The sequence below is a fragment of the Myotis myotis genome, unplaced genomic scaffold, assembly GCF_014108235.1.
Source record: "Myotis myotis isolate mMyoMyo1 unplaced genomic scaffold, mMyoMyo1.p scaffold_m19_p_18, whole genome shotgun sequence".
NCBI lineage: Eukaryota > Metazoa > Chordata > Mammalia > Chiroptera > Vespertilionidae > Myotis > Myotis myotis.
Genome location: NW_023416322.1, coordinates 27364085 through 27385970, shown reverse-complemented (window position 1 = coordinate 27385970; position 21886 = coordinate 27364085). Strand labels below are relative to the sequence as shown.

At 57.0% G+C, this 21886-nt stretch overlaps 1 protein-coding gene across 2 annotated transcripts; it reads left to right on the top strand.

Annotated features, from left to right (window-relative positions):
- The first annotated feature begins 3086 nt into the window (after positions 1-3086).
- BCAN (brevican) lies at positions 3087-20312 on the top strand. Of its 2 annotated transcripts, none has more exons than XM_036342639.1 (15): positions 3087-3296; positions 3848-3948; positions 7263-7373; positions 8012-8386; positions 8703-8877; positions 9134-9261; positions 9990-10283; positions 12148-12381; positions 12898-13536; positions 16946-17053; positions 17592-17750; positions 18259-18341; positions 18730-18874; positions 19137-19327; positions 19861-20312. In XM_036342639.1, exons 3-15 carry the CDS (start codon positions 7283-7285, stop codon positions 19954-19956), a joined length of 2718 nt encoding a protein of 905 aa, XP_036198532.1. In that variant the 5' UTR covers positions 3087-3296; positions 3848-3948; positions 7263-7282; the 3' UTR covers positions 19957-20312. The 2 variants fall into 2 exon arrangements, with proteins under 2 accessions (XP_036198532.1, XP_036198533.1); XM_036342640.1 differs by having other exon boundaries at positions 3191-3296; positions 3853-3948.
- Positions 20313-21886: the final 1574 nt, after the last annotated feature.

Sequence of the window (21886 nt, the reverse complement as noted above, 5' to 3'; positions counted from 1 at the left end):
TGCCTCCATCCTCCCCCTCAGCCCCACGTGCACGTTCCCAGGTGCCTGTGTGACATGCAGGGCCTCAGAGAGGAACTAAGCTGCCTGGGCCCTTACCCCCAAGCCTGGGGAAGCCGGTGTTCAAGGGGCTGGGAAAGACAGGCTCTTCCAGTGGCCTTTGTGGTTGGAGATCCAGTGAGAAAGGCCCAAGGCTAACACTGGAGATGGAATGCTCTTAGGATGGGAGAACTTGGACTTGGAGGGGAGATTCTGTCTCCTCAACTTGGGTCGTGACCTCAGCTGAAGGGGAGAGGCAGGAGATGGATTGTCTTCATCTGGAGAGACTGGAAAACTCCCCAGGGCTCAGGAGGCTGGGAGGCAAGCCAGCTGGGCTGCACATGGAAAAGGGAGGAGGGCTCCCCCACTCTCCCTCCTCTCTGTCTTCTCTCCACCTCTCAGGCTTCCTCTCCCTGGAGAGAGACCGCTCCAAGTTCTGGCAAGACCCTGGCCTGGGAGGCAGGAGACTTCATTTTGGTCACGGTCAGTCAGTTACCTGTTGTGTGGCCCTAGATAGTCACTTCACCTCTTTGGTCTCCGTTTCTTTATGCAGAAGATACCCACGGTTACCTGAGACATTCTCCTCCTGTTACTGGGCCAGTGGTTCTGCTTGAACTGTGACCCGAGTTCTTCCTGCTTCCGTTGGTTCTGTTTGCTTTCAACCAGTCCCTGGGTTTTGTTTTTTTTTTTCTAAGACCTAGAAGGGAAGATCTTGCTCAGCAAGTGAGTAGAAATGGGAGGGTGGTCACATGGCTATGGGTGAAGATGTAAGTAAAGACAGTAAAGAAGGTCCCTGATCAGAAACTGCCAGTTCAAAGCACGATTAGACTTCAGTGTGAACTGTTACAGCTGGCAGTGTTGGAAAAGGCTTGGGGAGGTGTTTATTCCTCCCCTAGGAAATCCTCAAGAAAAGATTTCTCTCTCAAACACTGCGCCCCCATCCCATTCACAGAGGAGTGGCCCACTGACTGCCTGGCCAGGAGATCTGGTGGAGATTAGGGTGTGTGTGTGTGTGTGTGTGTGTGTGTGTGTGTGTGTGTGTGTGTGACAAGTAGAGGAAAAGAAGTAGGTTTTGCTGACGTGTGGGCCAGGGGCTTCCTTTACCCAGCCCAGTGCAGTAGGCATCACCCAGAGCAGTAGATGGCACCCAGAGCAGTAGATGTCATCCAATAGGGTAGATGCTTCTACAGAAGCGTTTCAAGGTTTTGCCACTGCAAAGGGCAAAACAGTGGCATGACTCAAATGCTGGCTCTCATCAAGACCTTCACAGCGGCAGCTGCTCTGTTCTCTCACTCGGTCTGGCTTCCCACTAGGGGTCTCCCTCTTGGAACACACTGTCTGGTACCAGCCCTTGTCCCAACCCAGGTGCTGCTGGCCTCAGTCATGGTTGGACTCCTCCTGGGCACCAAACTGTGCCCACACTTCTAGGGCACATGAGGGGAGGTAGTGAGGAAGGTCACTTTCTCTCTCTTCCCGGGTCACAGACAAGTTTTCCGGAGGCAAAATCTATGGTTACCTGTGAGCCACCACTGGGACTGAATTCCAGCCATTCGGTTGCCTGGCCCCATTGAGCCCCTGGTGGAGAAGAGCCGTGTGGGGTCGGGCTGGATGTACACCCCATGCTGACACTGTCCTGCAGGACAGAAGGTCTGAGTGGAGCCAAGGGAGGTCCTTGGGCTACCAGGTACGAATCCTTCTCTCCACCAGAGGACTTGGGACAGCACTCCCAGGCCTAAAATAGTGCCTGGTCCATAGTGGACACTCAGTTAACATTTACTTAACAAAAATCAATAAACTGAGGTTTCCTCCTCCGTAAACCATCCCAAGCACATTGCTCTGTCCTCTTCATTCTCCCCTCCCTGCCTGGGACATTTCTCTCACTGAGGGACGGTACCTTCCTCCATTCTAGGTCTTCCTGTCCTGTCTCTACAGGAGATGTGTCTCTGGAAGTTGCCAGAATTCCTCAAGGATTGAGGCCAGTGGAAGGCAGCCCCGATTTCCCACGCAGGAGGGACTTGGGTGCAGTCTAGACGGGAGGACAGGAACTTGCTTTTAGGCTGCCTTTGCATTGCGTGCACCGCACCTCACTCTCTTTGGGATATTTGGGGGGTGCTGCTGATGATTATGGGGATCCAAGCCTCAGACAAGCTCTCCTTGATGCTACCGCTGGTGTACAGGGGAGAGAATCCATCCGGCGTCTGGCTGTCCTGCCCACTGTCTGTGCCAGGGGCTTTGCCTGGAGTCTCAGGAGGGAAGAAAGAGGAGGGAGGGGAGAGAGCCTGGGAAAGAGGAGGGAAGCAGAGGCCCTGGAGCTGGGAGGAGGTTGTCATTGGTATTCTGGGCGCTGAGAAGTCCCCAGTGGCTGGGCAGCCATCAAGGCCCACCTCCTGGCACCAGGAGCAAGAGCCCCGGCCAGGGGGCCCTCTGGCTCCCAGCAACCCCTGCATTTCGCACATTGGTTTGCATGAGCAGTAACGTTGGTTCACAGTGCCACCTCCCCACCCCCACCCCTCCCCCATGTCTAGAGAGTTTCTGACTTGTTTTTCTTAACCCATGAATCTGCTGTCTAACCTGTCCCCCCAGCTGCAAAATCAGCTCCCCTATGGTCTAGGGGAGTGCGAGCACCACAGGAGACAGAGCCCCATCAGGGAGGTGGCGAAGGTCTTTTGCAACCTCATCCGGCTTCCAAACACAGCTTCCCTCCCCCATTCTTCTCTGTGCCCAAAACCTCCCGTTCTCTCACCCTCCTTCTCCCTCCTCTCAAAGTGTGAGTCCCCTTCCTGTCCCTTTGACCAGTCCCTCCGGCTGTCTAACTGCCATCCCTCCAGCTGCAGCATCGTCTGCGCCCTCCCCGCCCTCCTGCCCGCCCTCCCTACTCCCAGCCCTCGGCTCCCATCCCCTGAAGGATGTCCTACTTCACTCGTCCTTGCTCTCCCTATTGCCGCCCGGAACCGACGCCGAGAAGGCAACGGGTCCCGTGACTTTCCCGAGCCCCCCGTGTTCTGGGCCAGGGGGCGGGGGCAGCCCCGGGGAAGGGCAGGGCGGGACGGGGGGGAAGAAAGGGGGTTTTGTGCGGCGCCGGGCCGGCGCCCTCTTCCGAGCATCCTGCGGGCCAGCCTCTGCTGGCGCCCGCGCAGTACCCGCCGCAGTCTCCGCTGCAGCTGCAGGACCGAGCCGTGGACCCGGCGGAGACCCCCGGAGAAGGCGACAAACTCCGCGGTGCCGAACCCCAACCCCAGCCCTCGGCCGCACGCCAGTAGGTGAGCGCGACCGCAGCCCGGCCGCCGGGACCTGGGAGGGAGAGAGAGAAGGGAGCGCTCGCCGGCCTCGCAGGACGCGACCCTACCCCGCAGCCCTGGCCTCTGAGGTTCCAGCGCTTCCAACTCGCCGACCCCTGATGCTTTGGCGAGGTCCGCGGTCGGCCAGCTCGTAGCGCCTGCAGCCCCTGCCACCCTCTGGTTCTCTGCGCCGGCACCCCCGCCCGCACCCCCACCGCTTTGCTTAGGACCCGCAGCCCCCCGGAGTCCGCAGGCTAACGGGAACGCCCCTCTAGGTCCTGGCGTCCTCCCTGCTGCGCGCGCTGTCCCCGACCTCGTCACGGTATCAGCCCCCGCTGCCTTGCCGTGAGGTCCCACCTCCCGTAGCCGCAGGACAGCCGATAGGAGCCGCTGTAGCGGGCGGTCCCCGCGCCCGCTGGAGCTGGAATCCCACCCTGGCACTTACTTGTTGTGACCTTGGTCAAGTGAGTTGACCTCCCTGAACATCGGGTTCCTCATCAGTCAATATCTAGTAAACAGCGTTTTTCTCAAAGTTCAGGTTATACCTGGGAGGCGTTTACCAAGAGGCCCTGCGTGGGTACCACTCCTGCTTTCCTTCCTAGAACGGCCAGGAGCTGGAACTCTCTCCCCCCAGGTATGTTCAGAATAGCGCTGCCCACATGGTTCTAAGAGGACCAAGAGCTTTGCCATCAATTTTGTTGTCACCATCACTTTTCCCTGGCTGGGTGGCTCATTGGGTCGAAGCATCATCCCAAGCAACAAAAGGTTGCCGGTTGGACAAACCATACCTAGGTTGTGGGTTCTTTCCCCGGTGGGGGTGTTCGGGAGGCAACCAATCCATGTTTCTCTCTCCCTTCCTCTCCCTCTAAAATCAATGGAAACAGGTCCTTGGGTGAGATTAGAAAAAAACAAACCATTACTTCTATTCCAGATAATACCAGTAAAATCAAGGGATAATTACCCTAGACCGAGACCCACCCACAGTATTACCAGGGCCTATGCTGTTATGACTAACTTTGCCATTGATAAAAGCATCGTCTATATTTCAGATTTTATATTAGGAGGAGCTACAATAGCTCATCTGGTAATGTTGCTCACTTGTATTATTACTTGTGCTCCCAGTAAATAGGCCTATTTATACCATCACTGCAATTACTCCTGCAGGCCCTTTGAAGGCCTGGCTGTATTGTGTAGGTTCTTGTTAGTGCTCACACAGCCACTAAGGGGGTAGCTGAGAGCTTCCCTCCTGTGGAGACCCAAGCTCTGGCCTGTGCAGCCCAGCTGATCCTGCTGAGACTGGAGCTCGGTTCCCACGGAGCAGACCTTGGATGCCAGCTGGTGGGAATTCAGCATGGAGATGGCGTGCGCACACACTCACACACACACACACAGCCTGGTGAACGGGTCTGTGAAGCCCCTGTGGGAGATGGAGGACCACGGGCAGAGAGGAATGATAATGTAACAAGGGGAAAGTTTCCTGAACAGCTTGAGAAACTCGAAGCTGGAGCCGGAGAGAGAGCTGGAGTGAGGGACGGTGTGGCATCAGGCGAAGGGACAGGAAGACTGCTGAGCTCTCGAGGTTAGGGATGGAATGGTGTGTCCTACTCTGGAGGGTGAGAAGATGGAGTGGAGGTGGGTGAGGATGTGGGATGGAGAACCCCTGGGTCTGAGTCTGGTGCCTGATGAGGGATGCCTAAGTTTTCTCAGGACTCCTAGCGATACCAAGAAGGGACTAAGGTCGAAGTTTGGTGTGATTGGCAGGTGGGGTGAGGTGGCAGAGCTCTCTGACTGTGAGAACCACACAACCAGGGCCACCCTCTCTGATCGGTGATTCCCATTCCTAGAGGTGGGGGTGGGGAGCTTTCTATGTTCCAGGGCAGCCAGATCCTCAGCCTCTGATATTCTCCCTTCATTCTCCCACCTTCAAAACAGAAGCAAAGGGGGGTGGTAGGGGTGCGGCGGCCCAGGGCATTGGTCCCAGAATGGCTCCAACTATATGGGTTTCTGGGGCACCCATCAGAGAGCCGGGAGCCAGGTCTGTGAGCAGCTCCAGCCCAGAGAGAGGGGAGGGAGGGCTCCAGGGAACGCCAGGCCTAGGACCTGGCACAGCTCAAATGCATGGTCAACAGTCTCCCCAGCACTGCAGCCACTGGCTGTGCATCCAAAAAGGTCCCTCCAACCCCAGAAAACAGTCTTCCCAAGAGGCCCCCATGCCCAGAGCCAATCTCAGCACCTCGGATCTGGCCGCAGCAAAGGTCAGGGAGATGCCCTGGGCATCTGACCCTTGCCACTCCTCCCCGGGCTCTGACCACTAGGAAATGGTGCCGTGGCAGTGGGGGGAAGCAGAGGTTCACAATGGTGATGAGGTATCCTCGGGAGACTCTGGAGATTTCTCATCAGCTCAGGCTCAGGAAAGGGGCACAAGTATGAAGGTGGGGAAGATGGAGGTGGAACAATGGGCCTGAAGTGGGAATGAGTAGCCGGGGGAAATAAGCCTGGTCTCGTAAGCCTTGCCTGCAGCCTAATCTTCACCTCTCCTGCTGCACCATTGGTCTGTTCCATGGCAGACTTGGGTCTTCATGGTCTTCTAAGCCTGAGGCTCAAAGGTGACTTGACACTAGCTCCTCTGCAGCCTTCCCTCCTAGGGGCACATTGGCCTGGTGCCTGACTGGGCTTCACTGGGGACTCCAGGTCAGCCCTATCCCTCTCTGGGCCCCATTTCTCAATGCTACAGCCCTATCTCTCCATTATGAGAGTATAAGTGCTTTGAGATCTTCAAAGGAACAGTCTGGGTTCTCACAGAGCTTCTGATAGCCAAGGGCAGGAGGGAGATAGCCTTTCATTTACTCTCACCCACCCCCACCCCCCTTAGCCCACCTCCCAGCCCAGGGTTAGGGTGGGGGAGGGAGAGGCTGGATGGAGGCCAGACTGGCAGAGACAGGGGCTTTGTCCCAGCTGGTTTCTGAGCCAGGAGATCCGGTGGGAAAGCCTGTGCCAGACAGAAAGGAAAGACTGGGAGGAAGAAAAGAGAAGGCAGCCAAGGAGGCGGGCGGAAGATGCTGGGGAGTAAAGAGAAGGGTTTCCTTCTACTTTATGGTGGGGTGGAGGGAGGTCAAGGAGGGGTTGCCCTGGGGAGAAGTTGTACATTGCCTGAGTTCAGTCTAGGAGGTCCTCCTGGGGGAGGCCAGGTGGCTATGGTACTCAGGGAGGAAGGGACAAGGAGGGAAGTTGGAGGGGTACAGTGGGAGGAGAAGACTCTGGGTTCAAAGAAGGAGTCTGGCACTGGGAGAGGCAGAGGGAACTCTAAACACTCACAGGCATATGGTACCCACCATTCACGCTATATGCTATACGCGTTTATTGAGCCCCTACTGTGTGCTGGATTCCTGGTATCTGTACAGGATTTTTTTAGAATATAAAGCATTCTCAAAGCACACAGCCTCATCACAAACTGTGAGGTGGTAGTAATGGTGCTCTTTTACAAGAAAACAAAAGCCAGAGAGGGTAAGGAACTTGCCTTAAGTCACACAGTGAGTTCACTAGCACCAAGGTGGTGGCTCTGAAGAATACCTTCATGGGGAGACAGGGATCAGAAGCAGAGCTAACGGGGAGGCAGAGGCAGTGGGGTCTGGGGCCAGGTGTGAGTCCATGTGGATGTGTTAGGGAGCCGTGGTAAGTCCATCCTGAGATCTATCCTATCTTTCTTTTTTAAAAATATATTTTTATTGATTTCAGAGAGGAAGGGAGAGGGAGAGAGAGATAGAAACATCAATGATGAGAGAGAATCATTGCTTGGCTGCCTCCTGCACACCCCCTACTGGGGACTGAGTCCGAAACCCAGGCATGTGCCCTTGACCAGAATTGAACCCGGGGCCCCTCAGTCTGCAGGCCCACACTCTATCCACTGAGCCATACCAGCCAGGGCTAACCCTGTCTTTCTTCCTCAAGTCCCCCCGTCAGTCTGCAGCATGGCCTCACAGTTCCTGTCCCTGCTGGCAGCCTTGACCCTGGCTGGGGTCCCTGAGGCCTTCACTGATGCTCTGGAAAGGGACAGCTCAGGTAAGCAACCTGCTTGGGGTCACTTTCTCTGTCTCCTGCACCTTCCTTATGGCAAGGAATGGCCTCTGGTTTGGCCCTAACCAACCTCTTCCAGCTTGGGGGACTCAGGGAGGAGGAGATAGAATTTGGAGGAGTGTGGGGAAAGGTCTGGGCTGGGACCCTTTGAAAAAAGAGATGAGGTGTGGGTCCCTGGTTGGGTGTGGAAACTTGAGGTAGGGGCTGGGGAGGGGCACCAGGTCCAAAGTTGCCATCCTCTAGGATGGGAGGGGGGACCCTTGGGACCAGGTGGGGGGCTGGGAGGCAGAACAGAGGTGGAGCTGGGAGAGATTCTGGACAGACAGGAGTTTTGAGCCCTGGACTGTAGGACCCAGGGGGCGGGGCTAGAAGACTGTGGGTGGGGCCCACAAATCCTGGGGCTGTACTCTGGGGGCGGGATTGACTCGGAGACTTTGGGGACCGGTCTGGGGATCAAGAAGTGGGTTTGCAGGACCCTGGGGACGGGGGCCCAGGTTGCTGGGGACGGTTTAGGAAAACCCACAGGCGAGGCCGGGGAGTCCTGGGGCGGGGCGGGGCGGGGCGGGAAGGACCCTGGGACGGGCTGGGAAACCAGGGTGAAGCTCCTGCGGGTCCCCCCACAGAGGACCGGGCCTTCAGCGTGCGCATCGCCGGCGCCCCGCCGCTGCAGGGCGTGCTGGGCGGTACCCTCACCATCCCCTGCCACGTCCACTACTCGCGGCCGCCGTCCGGCCGCCGGGCGGTGCTGGGCTCCCCGCGGGTCAAGTGGACCTTCCTGTCCGGGGGCCGGGAGGCCGAGGTGCTGGTGGCGCGGGGGCTGCGGGTCAAGGTGAGCGAGGCCTACCGGTTCCGCGTGGCGCTGCCCGCCTACCCGGCGTCACTCACCGACGTCTCCCTGGCGCTGGGTGAGCTGAGGCCCAACGACTCAGGCATCTACCGCTGCGAGGTCCAGCACGGCATCGACGACAGCAGCGATGCTGTGGAGGTCAAGGTCAAAGGTGAGAGCACAGGGGCGGAGAGAAGACCCCCCCCCCCCGCCCCCGGGGAGGGAAGGACTCCAGGCCTCAGGGAGCCCACAGTCTGAGGGGCGCAAACGCCCCTGGAGGACAGACTGAGTTGGGAAAGGACTGACCTGATACAGGCTTTTGTCACCGCCTTTCGTCCAGTGGAGGAAATGCCACCTGTAGCCTCACTTGAGCCCCTCCTTCCGCAGGGCGTGTAATTTACCCCGTGTGGACAGATGAGTGACAAGAAGGGGGCGGGAGGTCAGTGTGCAGGATGGTCCTGCCTCCAGGAGTACTCTCTGCCCCTCAGGGGTCGTCTTTCTCTACCGGGAGGGCTCTGCCCGCTACGCCTTCTCCTTCACCGGGGCCCAGGAGGCCTGTGCGCGCATCGGCGCCCGCATCGCCACCCCGGAGCAGCTCTATGCGGCCTATCTTGGGGGCTATGAGCAGTGTGATGCTGGCTGGCTGTCCGACCAGACTGTGAGGTACGCGGGGGCTGTGGACCAGGGGCTTCTATGGTGTCTGCGGTTCTGCCAGGGGCTGCCTGCTGCCTCAAGTTGGCCACAGGGGCACCCTGCCTCCTGGGAATGAAGTTGGTCTTCGGAGAATGGGTGAGGATCTGCCCTGGGGGTGTTTGTCCCCCAGGGCTGGGAGGCCAACTGGCTGCATGGAAGGCAATGTGATTTGGGAAGTTCACCGTGGGATGGCTCCCTCGTGAAGGCGTCTGTCCTCCATCCCCAGGTATCCCATCCAGACTCCGCGAGAGGCCTGTTACGGAGACATGGATGGCTTCCCTGGTGTCCGAAACTATGGCGTGGTGGACCCGAGTGACCTCTATGACGTCTACTGCTATGCTGAAGACCTAAATGGTGATTGGGGATGAGGGGCTCCCAAGGGACAAGCCCCTTCTCTAGTGTTGCCCATGGGTCCTCCTGGGGCCTCTGCTGGACCTTATTGTCCTTCATGTGTTTAAGGGGGAAGCCAGGGGGAAGGAAACAATTGATGTCCCTCCCTCCAAATACTGTCATAGAGGCAAGTTCATGGTCAAAGCCTAAGGCACGTGGTAGGAGACTGAGTTTGTGCTTTTTTTTTTTTTTTTTTAAATATTTTTTATTGATTTTTTTACAGAGAGGAAGGGAGAGGGATAGAGAGTTAGAAACATCGATGAGAGAGAAACATCGATCAGCTGCCTCCTGCACACTCCCCACTGGGTATGTGCCCGCAACCAAGGTACATGCCCTTGACCGGAATCGAACCTGGGACCTTTGAGTCCGCAGGCCGACGCTCTATCCACTGAGCCAAACCGATTAGGGCGAGTTTGTGCTTTGACTCTGCTGTGCATCTCTCTACCTCTTAGCAGCTCTAGGCCTTGTTTCCGTCTTTGCAGCATGGGGAAGTTGGGCTAGGTCCCTTTGAGCAATAATATCCATCCATCTGAGCTTCTACCCAGACTTTGATCCTACGAAGCAGGATAATTGACTCCATGTCACAGATAAGGAGACTGAGGCCTAGAGAAGCTTGCCCCAGGTCCCTGTTGGAATCCAGGGTAGAAGGGGCTACTAACTTCCTGGTAACCCAGCCTCCTCTGCCCTACCAGGAGAGCTGTTCCTGGGTGCCCCCCCAGACAAGCTGACATTGGAGGAGGCACGGGCATACTGCCAGGAGCGAGGAGCAGAGATCGCCACCACGGGCCAGCTATATGCAGCCTGGGATGGTGGCTTGGACCGCTGCAGCCCAGGCTGGCTGGCCGATGGCAGCGTGCGCTACCCCATCATCACACCCAGCCAGCGCTGTGGTGGGGGTCTGCCCGGGGTCAAGACTCTCTTCCTCTTCCCCAACCAGACCGGCTTCCCTAACAAGCACAGCCGCTTCAACGTCTATTGCTTCAGAGGTGAGCCCACCTTCCTGCAGGGACTGGGACCAACCTCACAGGCACAGATCAGCCCTGAAGCCCTACCCCCGCTCTGATCATTTCCTCTCAGGTCTTTGCCATCTGCCTGAAGGAGGCTTAGGTGATGCTCAGCTTGTCACTAGGGTTCTAATTCTGGTCACATCCTCCGACTATGTGGCCTCAAGGAGTGCTCTCTTCTCTGTATCTTCTCACCTCCCATATCGGGCTACCAAGTATGTTTCCATTTCTGGTCCGCTCATTAGCAGAGCAGAGACGACCGACAATCTCTGAATGCAATGAATGATTCGCTCTAGTTAACCAAATGCCCTTAAGAGCCATCAAAGGGGTTTCTGGAACCTTCAGCTTGAAGGTGTCATATCTTTAACCACCAAATATTGATGGACAGACACAGGTTCACCCACAGAGAGCAGGTCCTTAAGGACAGTTGGATGTAGAGATGGCTTCCTGCCCACATCGTATATTGGGAGATGGGGGAGCACTGCCTGGGACCCCCAGAGGCACAGGGCCTAGGCTAAGGGTGACTACAAATGAGGGAGGAACTGCTGTTAGGTGTCTGAGTCCTTGCTCCAATTGTGAGCCTGTGGTACTGGTACACGGACTGGAAGCAGAAATGTGAGAAGGCACAGCTTTTGCCATGGAAGCCCCCAGTCTGAGAGAAGACAAGACAGCTTGCTCTTAACAAGATGGAGACTGAGAGACAAGGATTACTTTCACTGAGACCGATCCCCAGACATGTTTGACCTGGGACGGATGTGGGGATGGATAGGGAAGTGAAGCCCATAGGAAGGCAGGTCCATCTGAAAAGATTTCCTGGAACAGGGGTGGTGATGATGATGATGGTGGTGGTGGTGGTAGCGATGATGATGATAGCTAGCACTTCTATGCACTGATTATGATTATGTGGGGGAAAATGGAGAGAGGAACTGAATCAGGAGGGGGGGAGAAGAGGAGATGACTATGGTTGTGAGCAGGTGGAGGACAAGCACGCAGGGCATGGGTTTGCTGGTCTCGTATTAGCAAGGCTCACTGGAGCAGGTGACGAGGGCAGGACATGCTGTCCTGTTTCATCTGGCTGAGCACAGATGGCCCTCAGGGCTTTTCTTAGCCCAATTCCACCGTCACTTCATTGGTTTTCTTCTCTTGGTTTACTTCCCTAGAGACAAGGTAATCTATTCTAAAACTGTCATTTGAAGGGAGTAGACCCGAAGGATAGGGTGACTCCCGCCTTTGTGCTCTTGTCCCCGTACTGAGATCCTCAGGTGGTGACTGTTGAATGTTCTCCTGTCCTATGCCCTTCAGCTCTCCTGCAGTGATGGCAGCCTGTCCCCTTCCATTTCAAAAGCCTTGGGATGACTGAGCTCCCTCACACCTTGCCCCAAACCCAAGGTGCGGAGGCCATTCTATCCATCCTACCTCCATCCTTTACTCAAGGGAAGATATCTCCCCTGAGCCTTTCTTTACCATTCCATATACAGTAGTACTTCCCATCCCATCCCCTTATATGTTAACATTATAATACATGTGTATTTGTTTATTATCTGTATCTGAAATATAAATCCCCTTGTGGGCAGGAAGCTTGCTATTTTGCTCTTCGCTGTATTCTCAATGCCCTGGAGATTGCTTGGCATGACACACATTGGGCACTTGGTTAATGCTTGAGGAACAAGTGATGAAGTCCTAGGGTGCTTCTGTGGCCCCATGGGTGCTCCGCAGGGAAATGAGAGAGAACTGAGAGAATTCCATGGCCTCTGAGTCTAACCCAAAACCCTCACATGTAGGCTGTGACCTGGGAGGACAGAGCCACCTATTTAACACCCCCAATGGCACTTAACTCCCACAACAGACTCTGCCCAGCCCTCTACCATCCCTGAGGACTCCAACCCATCCTCTGACCCAGCTTCTGATGGACTGGAGGCCATTGTAACAGTGACAGAGACCCTGGAGGAACTGCAGCTGCCTCAGGAAGCTGTGGAGAGTGAGTCCCGAGGAGCCATCTACTCCATCCCCATCATAGAGGATGGAGGAGGTGCAAGCTCCACTCCAGAAGACCCAGCAGAGGCCCCTAAAACCCTTCAAGGTAATGCAAATCCCTTACACTGGAGAGGTCTGCACATGAGATACTGGGGGCATAAGCCCAGCTTGATGCTGGGGTTATGACGGCAGGACTCTGTCCTGTCCTTTCTCAGCAGCTCAACAGTGCAAGGCACCTCACTTGTTCCTCTTCCAATCTTTGCCTTTCCAGAAAATTCCACCCCCAACTCTCTGAGTCTAGAGCTGTTTGGATTAAGGAGCTGATCCTCTTTTGTTTGGTCTCTCCTCTCCCTCACCTAGCCAAAGTAGACTAGAGAACTTTAACAGACTAGGAGAGGGAGACGCAAAGACCATGTTTTCCTGGGATAATGACAGCTCACAGAGCCTTCAACATTGCAGCTCCTGTTGCAGTTCTTCTGGTGTGGAGCAAAGACAGCTTCTCCCCAGGGCAGGCTCTTTCCTCTCCCCAGTCCTCACCAACCCCTTCCTCCCCTTTCCCTTCCCCTTTTCTATCTTCTGACGGGCGCTGTCCCTGGTGCTGAATCATCTGTGCTTTGCCTAGAATTCGAACCCCAATCCATTGTACCTCCCATGGGGTCATCAGAAGAGGAAGGCAAGGCAATGGAGGAAGAAGAGAAATACAAGGATGAAAAAGAAAAAGAGGAGGAGGAAGAAGAGGAGGATGTGGAGGATGAGGACCTGTGGGCCTGGCCCAGCGAGCTCAGCAGCCCGGACCCAGAAGTCCCTCTCCCCAGTGAGCTGGACCTGGAGGACTCACTCTCCCAGGCCTCCCAGTCACCGGCCGTCCTACACCCCGGTGCATCACCACCTCCCAATGGAGAGCCAGAGGCTCCCAGGCCGCCAAGGGTCCTAGGACCACCCACTGAGACCCTGCCCACTCCCAGGGAGGGGAGCCTGGCTTCACCTTTCACTCCCATTGGGGCAAGAGAGGTGGGGGAAGAGACTGGGCGTCCTGAGCTGTCGGGGGTCCCTCGAGGAGAGAGCGAGGAGACAGGGAGCTCCGAGGATGCCCCTGCTCTGCTTCCAGCCACACAGGCCCCTGGGGGTACCAGGGAGCTGGAGGCCCCCGCCAAAGAGAATTCTGGAAGAATTGTCCCAGCAGGGACCTCAGTGCAGGCCCAGCCAGTTCTGCCCACTGACAGCACCAGCCATGGTGGAGTGGCCGTGGCCCCCTCAGCAGGTAACTTTGCCCAAGGCTCAGCTTCCCTGTTTCTCCTCCTCCTTTTTCTCCCCCTGCAACTCTGAGTCACCTCACCTGTAGTCCTTTAACCCACCATTGCCCCAGATCTCCTGTCCTTTGCTTTTATTCTCCTACCCACCTCAACCTGTGGGCTTCCTATTTTGGATACCCCATCATGTGACTTCCATCCAGCTCTGATTCCTCACCCTGTGGCCCCCTCAACACCCTGACCCCCACCCTAAGACCGTCTCCCTGCTCACTCTATCACCCCAGCCCCACCACTGACTGCCTCAGACTCTCTCCTAGTCTTGGGCTCTCTACCTGTGACTCACATCTCACCAACCCCGCAGAGCACCCTCATGCCTCACGCACTAGGATACCCTCAGCACCTGTTGCCCTCTTCAAGGCCCAGGCTGGTCTTCCACTGCTCCCTTCCCCCTTCCTGTGTGCCATCCCCTTCAGCCACCTCCCACTGATATCAGGGAAGCCTGGGACCCCACCCCCACCTCTCACCCTCTGGGGTCCAGGAGACCCTGAATCCCACAGAGCCTTAAGCGACTACTTCTGTGAAGTATTTTTTCATTTGTTTCATGGAAAACAAGCCTTGGAAATAAATCTCTATTAAACTGCTTTATAACCAAAACTCTGGCACCCTCTGTCTCCACCCCCAGCTGTCTGCCCTTTGCATTCTATAGATCCATGTCATGGGTAGCTCTTTCTCTCTCTCTCTCTCTTTCTCTCTCTCACCTTTCATCCCCCTCCCTCACCCCCTCTGTCTCTTTGCCTTGCGTTCGTTTTCATCTTCAGCCTAAACCCATCCAGTCCTAGCCATTTAACAGCCCTTTGCTGTTCTCTCATCCTGTCCTTCTCAGGCCTGTCTCCACTTTCCTTCCTGACGGCTGAGATCCCAAATCTGACTGCACATTCCCCAGAAAAGCCCTTGTCCATCCGTCTGTGCGAGTGTTGGGAGGTTTCTCCCTCACTCTTGGGGGGAGAACCTCCACAGCCTGGAGTGTGTGTGTGTGTGTGTGTGTGTGTGTGTGTGTGTGTGCGCGCGCGCGTTTGTATTCATGTCTGGTCCCTCTCAATGGCTCCCATATAGAGGCACACATACAGAGTAGTGACGAAAAAGTCCCTCTTAGCCTAGATATGGTTCCCTGGCATCCAGGTGACCCACAGCCCATGCCCCGCCCCTGGCATCTCAGCAGGGGGATGGTGTCTGACTTTCATCCTATTCCCACAGCCTTCCTGTCCTCCACTAACCCCTACACTAATGACTTCCTCCACCCCTTGGGGAGAATGGTTTCAGTCTCCCTACACCCAAAGGATGTCAAAGTCCCAAATGCTGGAGAAGACACAGATCCGGAGACAAGGGGAGGGAGGGAATGTAGAGGGCGGGGGAATGGGGAGTTAGGGAAGCCCTACCTGCTCAGGGAAGGTTGAGCTTCCCAGTGGCGACTCCTACAGAAGGCTGGATGCCCTCAGGACGCCCTCTCCTAGATGGCCCAGGGTGGTCTAAGGGTCCCTGCATCACATCCAGGCTCACACATTTCAACTGTTGGCTCCCTCCCAGCTGACCTTGGCGTTCAGCGCTGGTGGGTGGGGAGGGGATTGGTGGGAAGAGGCGCACCATCTGCAGTGTGTTGGTTGCCCACGTGGAGGGTGAGGAAAGCCTCCTGGCCATTGCAGCAGAATGGAAGGAACAATGTTCAGGTCCTTATAGTAGTTGGGCCCAAAGAGGTGGAGGAAGGAAGACCAGAAAGTCTCAAGAGGAGTTTTTTCACCCCAATGTGCCTGTCCTGGCTCAGGTTTAGCTGGAGGTGGGGGTGGGGTGGGGAACTGGGGGTGGGGGGGACCTGTGGTCTGGGTGGAGCATCAGGGACCAAGTTTGAGAGTTTCTATCCCCCAGGGTTGGAGGGTTGGAGGGTTGGAGGGTTGGAGGGTTGGAGGGTTGGAGAGAAGACAACAGGAAGAGCAGGAAAATGTGAGGAACGGGGAGCAGTTCGGACTCCTACCCTCTGTGGGCCCCGGTGCTTAAAGGGTTAAATAAAACACCTTCCCTTCCCCCTTCACCCTGGCGGGTGGGTAAAACTATTGGCAAGAGGGGAGGTGACAGGGAGAATGGTGCTGGAACAGCTGATTCATTTTACGCCAAACAGCTGGATCACCACAGCAAAAATTTTTGAGTCAACTCCAGCTTCTCCCCCCCCCACCTCTGCTCTGATCCTTACCAGGCATCTTGGGCCAGGATCTTGGGCCAGAGTAAAGCATGTGAGCCTTGGCCTTGGCTGCTAGGGGTGATGCCCTGGCTGCAGCGGTCGCCAACCTTTCGGACCTCGGACCTCATGGACCACCAGTGGTCTGAGGACCACCAGTTAGCGACCGCTGGCCTGGAGGGTGGTTTTACTGCCCAGGCCTCAGAGCCCTGACCTGTGCTGTCAGTCGGTGGGGTTGTCTTCCCTTGGGTCATCAGGACCAGAAAGAGTAGAATCTGACAGCCCCTCCAGCACCCAGGCTCAGCCCAAGTTAGGCAGCCGTCACCCCCTACCCCAGCATCCAGAGTACAGAGGAGGAGGCAGCTGGCCTCGCTGGGTGGCGCTGGATCCAGACAGCAGATTGCATGCTTTCAGGGAAGTGTGTTAGTCTAAGACTGGCTACCTGGAGAAGAGAGAGCCAAAAGGAAGGGTGCAAGATGGAGCCGAAGGGTTTCTAGGCGAAGGAATCTGCAGGAAGCCTGAACTAGAGGGTGAAAGGGAAGCCTGGTAAGGAGGAAGGAGGGGGGGGAGGGCTTAAAGTGGGGAGTGTATTGGATCTTCACTCACTGCGCCAGTGGACAGGGGAGGAATGGTTACCTCCCATCTGAACCCTCCTCCCCCCATATCAGGTCCCAGTGGCTGTGGGGACTCTCCTCCACTTTCAAGTAGACCACCTCGACTGTACAGAGCTGTTCTGGACCTGACACAGACCAGGGGGTGGGGGACTAAGCTCCCAAAGGGGTAAATGACCTGCCCAATGTCACCCGGCAGAGCTGGGAGCCAGACAAGAGTCCAAGCCTCATGACCATCTTTCCCCTTTGCGGGGCTGGGCCCCAAGGGCCTTCGCGGCCACTTTCTCCCAGCCCCTGTTAGATTGGGCTCACACCAGCAGGCATGACAATGGCCAGCACAGAGCAGAACCAATGCTGAAGTGGGGGACCTCGAGGGGACCCAGAGACGAGAAAAATCCAGAATTCAGGCTGGGCTCTAACCAGAGGCAGGTTCCAGGGGGAACTTTGAGAGAGCTGTTTAGCTCCCAGGAAAGGGGGGTTGGGGCTGGGGACCCTCTGAACCCTCTCCAGATGGACTCAGGCAGCAGAGCTGTGCTTCCCTGCTCCCCCCCACCCCCCACCTCACTTCTCTCCCCCTCTCAGGTAACTGTGTCCCCAGCCCTTGCCACAATGGTGGGACATGCTTGGAGGAGGAGGAGGGGGTCCGATGCCTATGTTTGCCTGGCTATGGGGGGGACCTGTGCGACGTTGGTGAGTGTGTTGGAGGGACTGGTGTGGGGTGGGGGTAGATCTGAAGCCTGGACCCTGCTGGTTCCAGAGGAAGGAGGGGAGGGCACTGGTTTTGGCTTTGCCGTTGATGAATCCCATTTTAGGCAAATCACATAACCTGTCTGAGCCCTACCCTCAATTTCATCTGTTAAGTGGAACCAAAAATGCCTCTCTCCGGGCTTCCGTGTGGGAGGACTGCTTAGCAGACTCCTGGCATTTGGAGTCAATACATGCCAGTTTCCATTCTCCTGGCAAGTGGCGAGCGTACAGCTCTCCTTTACGATGGAGGATGGCAGAGACCCAGGCCGGGACTCCCAGCCCTCACCCTAGTCCCCAGCGAAGGGAGGGAGGGATCAAGGTCCCCAGCACTAGGGCTCCTCCAGGCGCCTCCTCCCCTCCTTCCCTACCAGCTCTTTGGCCCCGCCCTCTCAGGCTGCGGTGGTGGGACCCCTTCCAGGTGACCAGGCTCCTTGGAGTTCCCGGGTCCTCCCGCCTAAGTAGCCCGCCCTTCTGCGCCCAGGCCTCCGTTTCTGCAGCCCGGGCTGGGACGCCTTCCAGGGCGCCTGCTACAAGCACTTTTCTACACGGAGGAGCTGGGAGGAGGCGGAGACGCACTGTCGGATGTACGGCGCGCACCTGGCCAGCATCAGCACCCCCGAGGAGCAGCGCTTCATCAACGGTGGGCTGGGGGCCCTGCCACCTGCTGTCACTCACACTCACTCGTCAATCAACTCATTAATGAGTGTGTTCATGAATTTCCCCCCTCATTCATTAATTCGGGTACTTACTACTTGGCCTACCTCGTTCTACTAGTTCACTGTTCCTTTCTCTGCCTCCTTCCCACTCCACACGCGGGAGGTGGGGCTTCAGACCGGGGCCGCTGCGGTTAGAGCAGGAACTACACCTGCGTCAGCCTGGCGCCCCCTTCAGAGCTCCCACCTCCCTGCTCTCCTGCCTCCACCTGCTCTCCCCGACTCTGACCTCATTGAACATGTTTACTCTGTGTCTAGCGTTTCCCTTTTCTAGCCCAGGCCCACGCACCGAGGTTGGAGTGAGGGAAACGCGGGGCTGGGGAGGCGGGAAGGACTTCTCCGCGGCCACCCAGCGACCGCGCGATCCTGGGGAATGGTCGCCCTCTGCTGGCGGCGGAGCTCACTGCAACCATCTCCCCTGCGGTTCTTTCCCAGATCGATACCGGGAGTACCAGTGGATTGGGCTCAATGACAGAACGATCGAAGGCGATTTCCTGTGGTCAGATGGCGTCCCCCTGGTGAGAGGCTACCGCTGCCTTTCAAGCTAACTTGGTTGCTTCTTCGAAGCATTCCCCCCACCCCCACCCCACAGTGACCCCAACCCTCCCTTTCCTTTCTCTGGCTCCTTCCCTTCCCCATGCCCACTCTCTCCCTGGGTCCTCTTCCCATCTTTGTGCCTCTCTGACTTCTCTTCTGGTTTCCATTATCCTTCCTCCCAAAGCCCCTGACCTCTCCTTTCCCCTGGGGCCCCTACACCCCATCCCACTAACCTGCCCTGTGGCGACTCCTACTGGCCACTTTCCCGTGCCCCTCCCACCCCTCCTCCCAGACCCTCCAGACCGTTCCTCTCAGCCTCCAGTCCTGGAGCTCCTCACCACCTCCTCCACCCCCACCCCCACCCCCTAGCTCTATGAGAACTGGAACCCCGGGCAGCCCGACAGCTACTTCCTGTCCGGAGAGAACTGCGTCGTCATGGTGTGGCACGATCAGGGACAATGGAGCGACGTGCCTTGCAACTACCACCTGTCCTACACCTGCAAGATGGGGCTGGGTGAGGGCGGACAAGGGAGAGGAGGGGCGGGGGCTTGGGGTGCTGGGACGGATGTGTAAACAGAAGGCGGTGCAAAATTGCTCAATCAGAAATGGGTCCCAGGCCATGAGCACGGGAGGGATAACAAATCCGATGGGTCCACTCAGAACCCCTGCTCTTTTTTGTATCCAACTGTGGCCCACTCCTCTCCTCGTCATCCCGATTCTGGGAACTGTCACTCCTAGAGCCAGGCTCTCAGTTTCTGACTGTGTCTGCCCTACAGTGTCCTGTGGGTCCCCACCAGAGCTGCCCCTGGCTCAACTGTTCGGCCGCCCGAGGCTGCGCTATGAGGTGGACACGGTGCTTCGTTACCGGTGCCTGGAGGGGCTGGCCCAGCGCAACCAGCCACTGATTCGCTGCCAGGAGAATGGTCGCTGGGAGGCCCCCCAGATCTCCTGTGTGCCCCGCAGGCCGGTGAGTGCCAGGAGGAGGCAGGTGGGGGGCATTAACTAACAGTAGCACTGGGCTCCAATCCTAGTCCTGCCAGTCACCGGCTGTGCGACCTTGAAGTAATCACTGCCCCTCTCTGGACCAAGGGAAGGAGGGCTGGATGCTCTGGGTTCTCTTCAGTGCTGACGTCAAAACATTTGGCCAAGCTCTGGGCCCTTAAGGCAGGGGTCCTCAAACTTTTTAAACAGGGGGGCAGTTCACTGTCCCTCAGACCGTTGGAGGGCCAGACTATAGTTTAAAAAAAAAACTATGAACAAATTCCTATGCACACTGCACATATCTTATTTTGAAGTATAAAAACAAAATGGGAACAAATACAATATTTGTATTTGCATGTGGCCCGCGGGCCGTAGTTTGAGGACCCCTGCCTTAAGGGCTGAGCCAGGGCAAGTGTTTGATGAGATCAGGCATCAAGGAGCAAGAACACCAGAGGGGGCTCTGAGAAGAGAAGGGGAAAGAGCCCAGGGTGAGGGTGCGTGTGTGTGTGTCTTCCCCAGTCTCGAGCTCTGCACCCCAGGAAGGCCCTAGAAGGACGTCAGCAGAGGCTACTGGGGCGCTGGACCCCTCCTTCCAGTCCTGTTCCAGCTCCCTAAGAAGCAAGGCCTTGGATACTGCTGCCCCCAGCACTGCCCTCATGCCCCACCATGGGAAGTGACAACATGAGAGGGGTAGAGCTGGAGTCCAGGTGACAGTGCCTGAAGGGGCTTCTGGGAAATACCTGGGCAGCTGCAGACCAGCCTAGGCCCTTTCACCCCCACACTGAGCATCAGGTTTTCCCTCAGGGCCTTGAGTTGTCCCTAAGTGCCTCAACTGCCCCCTCCTCGCCAGCCATCCTGTCCCCTCCATTCCCCTGGGGGGCTCTGGGGCCACTCATTCTCTAAGGGAATGAGTTTTCAGGATGGCATACCTGTAAAACCAGCAGGAAATAAAGCTGCATTTGAGTCCAAGCAAGTTTGATGCTTCTGAGAGAGAGAGAGGGAGAGAGAGAGAGAGAGATGGGGATCCCCAGCCCTGCTGTGCGCTGGGCTCTGAGGAATGACCTGCAGGCCTCATAGGCTGTAGCCAGCAGAGGGCGCTGTGTGCACGTGCGTGAGTGGAGCCAGGCGGGAGGAGCCTTAGGACACCGCCAGAGGGCGCTGCGGTGTCACAGCCCCCCACCCCCACCCCCCAGTTGTCCAGGGTGAGGAAGTCTGGCAGCTGGCTGGAGTGAGGGGTAGGGGGGAAGAAGGGGGGTAAGACTTCCGCCAGCCTGAGCTGGCCTGGGGGCTGTGAGTCAGCGGAGGTTGAGATAGTGAGGTCACTCTGAGAACTGGAGAGAGAATGACCAGCTCTGTGTGTGTGTGTGTGTGTGTGTGTGTGTGTGTGTGTGTGTGTGTGTGACACACAATTGTACCTTATGGTAGAGTGTGTGTCGGGATGCCATCTGTTTCCATGATGAGGGTGAATCTTCTTGCTGCAGATCCTCACATTTAACCACACAAGTGCAAGTTACTAAGGCCTGTAAGACACAGAGACAGAATCAGGGGAACAGAGGCTGAGAGTGATGGGGAAAGGCCCCGAGACAGCGAGGCAAGACCGGAAAACGGGCTCTCCCAGGGATGGCTCTCCCAGGCCATCCCTGCCCAGCTCCTGGACCTTCTCCACCCTGGATACACACCCCAAACCTGCTGGTCTCTGAGACTCTGAGATACCACAGTCCTCTCCTCACCCAGGGCTCACCTGCCCCCCCCCCCCCCCGCGCCTCCTCCTCCCCCCTTCTGCCCCCCCCCCCACACACACACACACACAACCCAGCCAAGCACAGCTAGGGACTAAGGCTGTTTCTTAAGGAGTTACAGGGAAGAGGATGATTTGGGGACCAGAGTAGGGAGCCCCTCCCCCTTATCCTGTACTACCCTTCAAGGGCAGTTTAGGCATGTCATGGAATTGAGCTGGAATCATGAGTGGATGGAGACCAGGGTGGGCCTTTGAACATAGCACCTCAAGAAGAGAAGGCCGAAGAGGGGACAGTGTCTGTCCTGGGGTCCTTCAGGGGGGTTCTCTAAGAACTGTGACCTCGCAGAGATGGGGTTTAGAAAGCAGGTGGTATTTCCCAGAGAGACCCTAGTGGTGAGCTGGAAGGGGCTTTGGTGTCCCAGCCCCTTAGTCACTGAATCTCCCCACCCGCGCTCGGCAGGGGTCCCCCATCTTCTCTGACTGTGGAGGAGGGGTGGTCCAGAGGTGGACACGGGGCTGGAACTAGAACACTCCTCCCCTCCGGACACTTGCTGGCTGCTTGGGCATGACTGCCTAAAACGGAAGCCTTCTGGCTTTGTTGGGCTTCCTGGGGAAGGGAGAGCTGGACCAGGGGTGACTCAACACCCTGCACAGAATCCAGCCCTGGCCCAGGGAGGGAAAATGAGACAGGGGCCTCTGTTGGGCTGGGCAGAGGGAACTGATCCCTCATGGAGTGTCAGCCTCTCTTTGGGAGCCTCTGCCTCCAGGACACAGCACAGACCTGCAAGCCCCTGGATATGCGGTTCG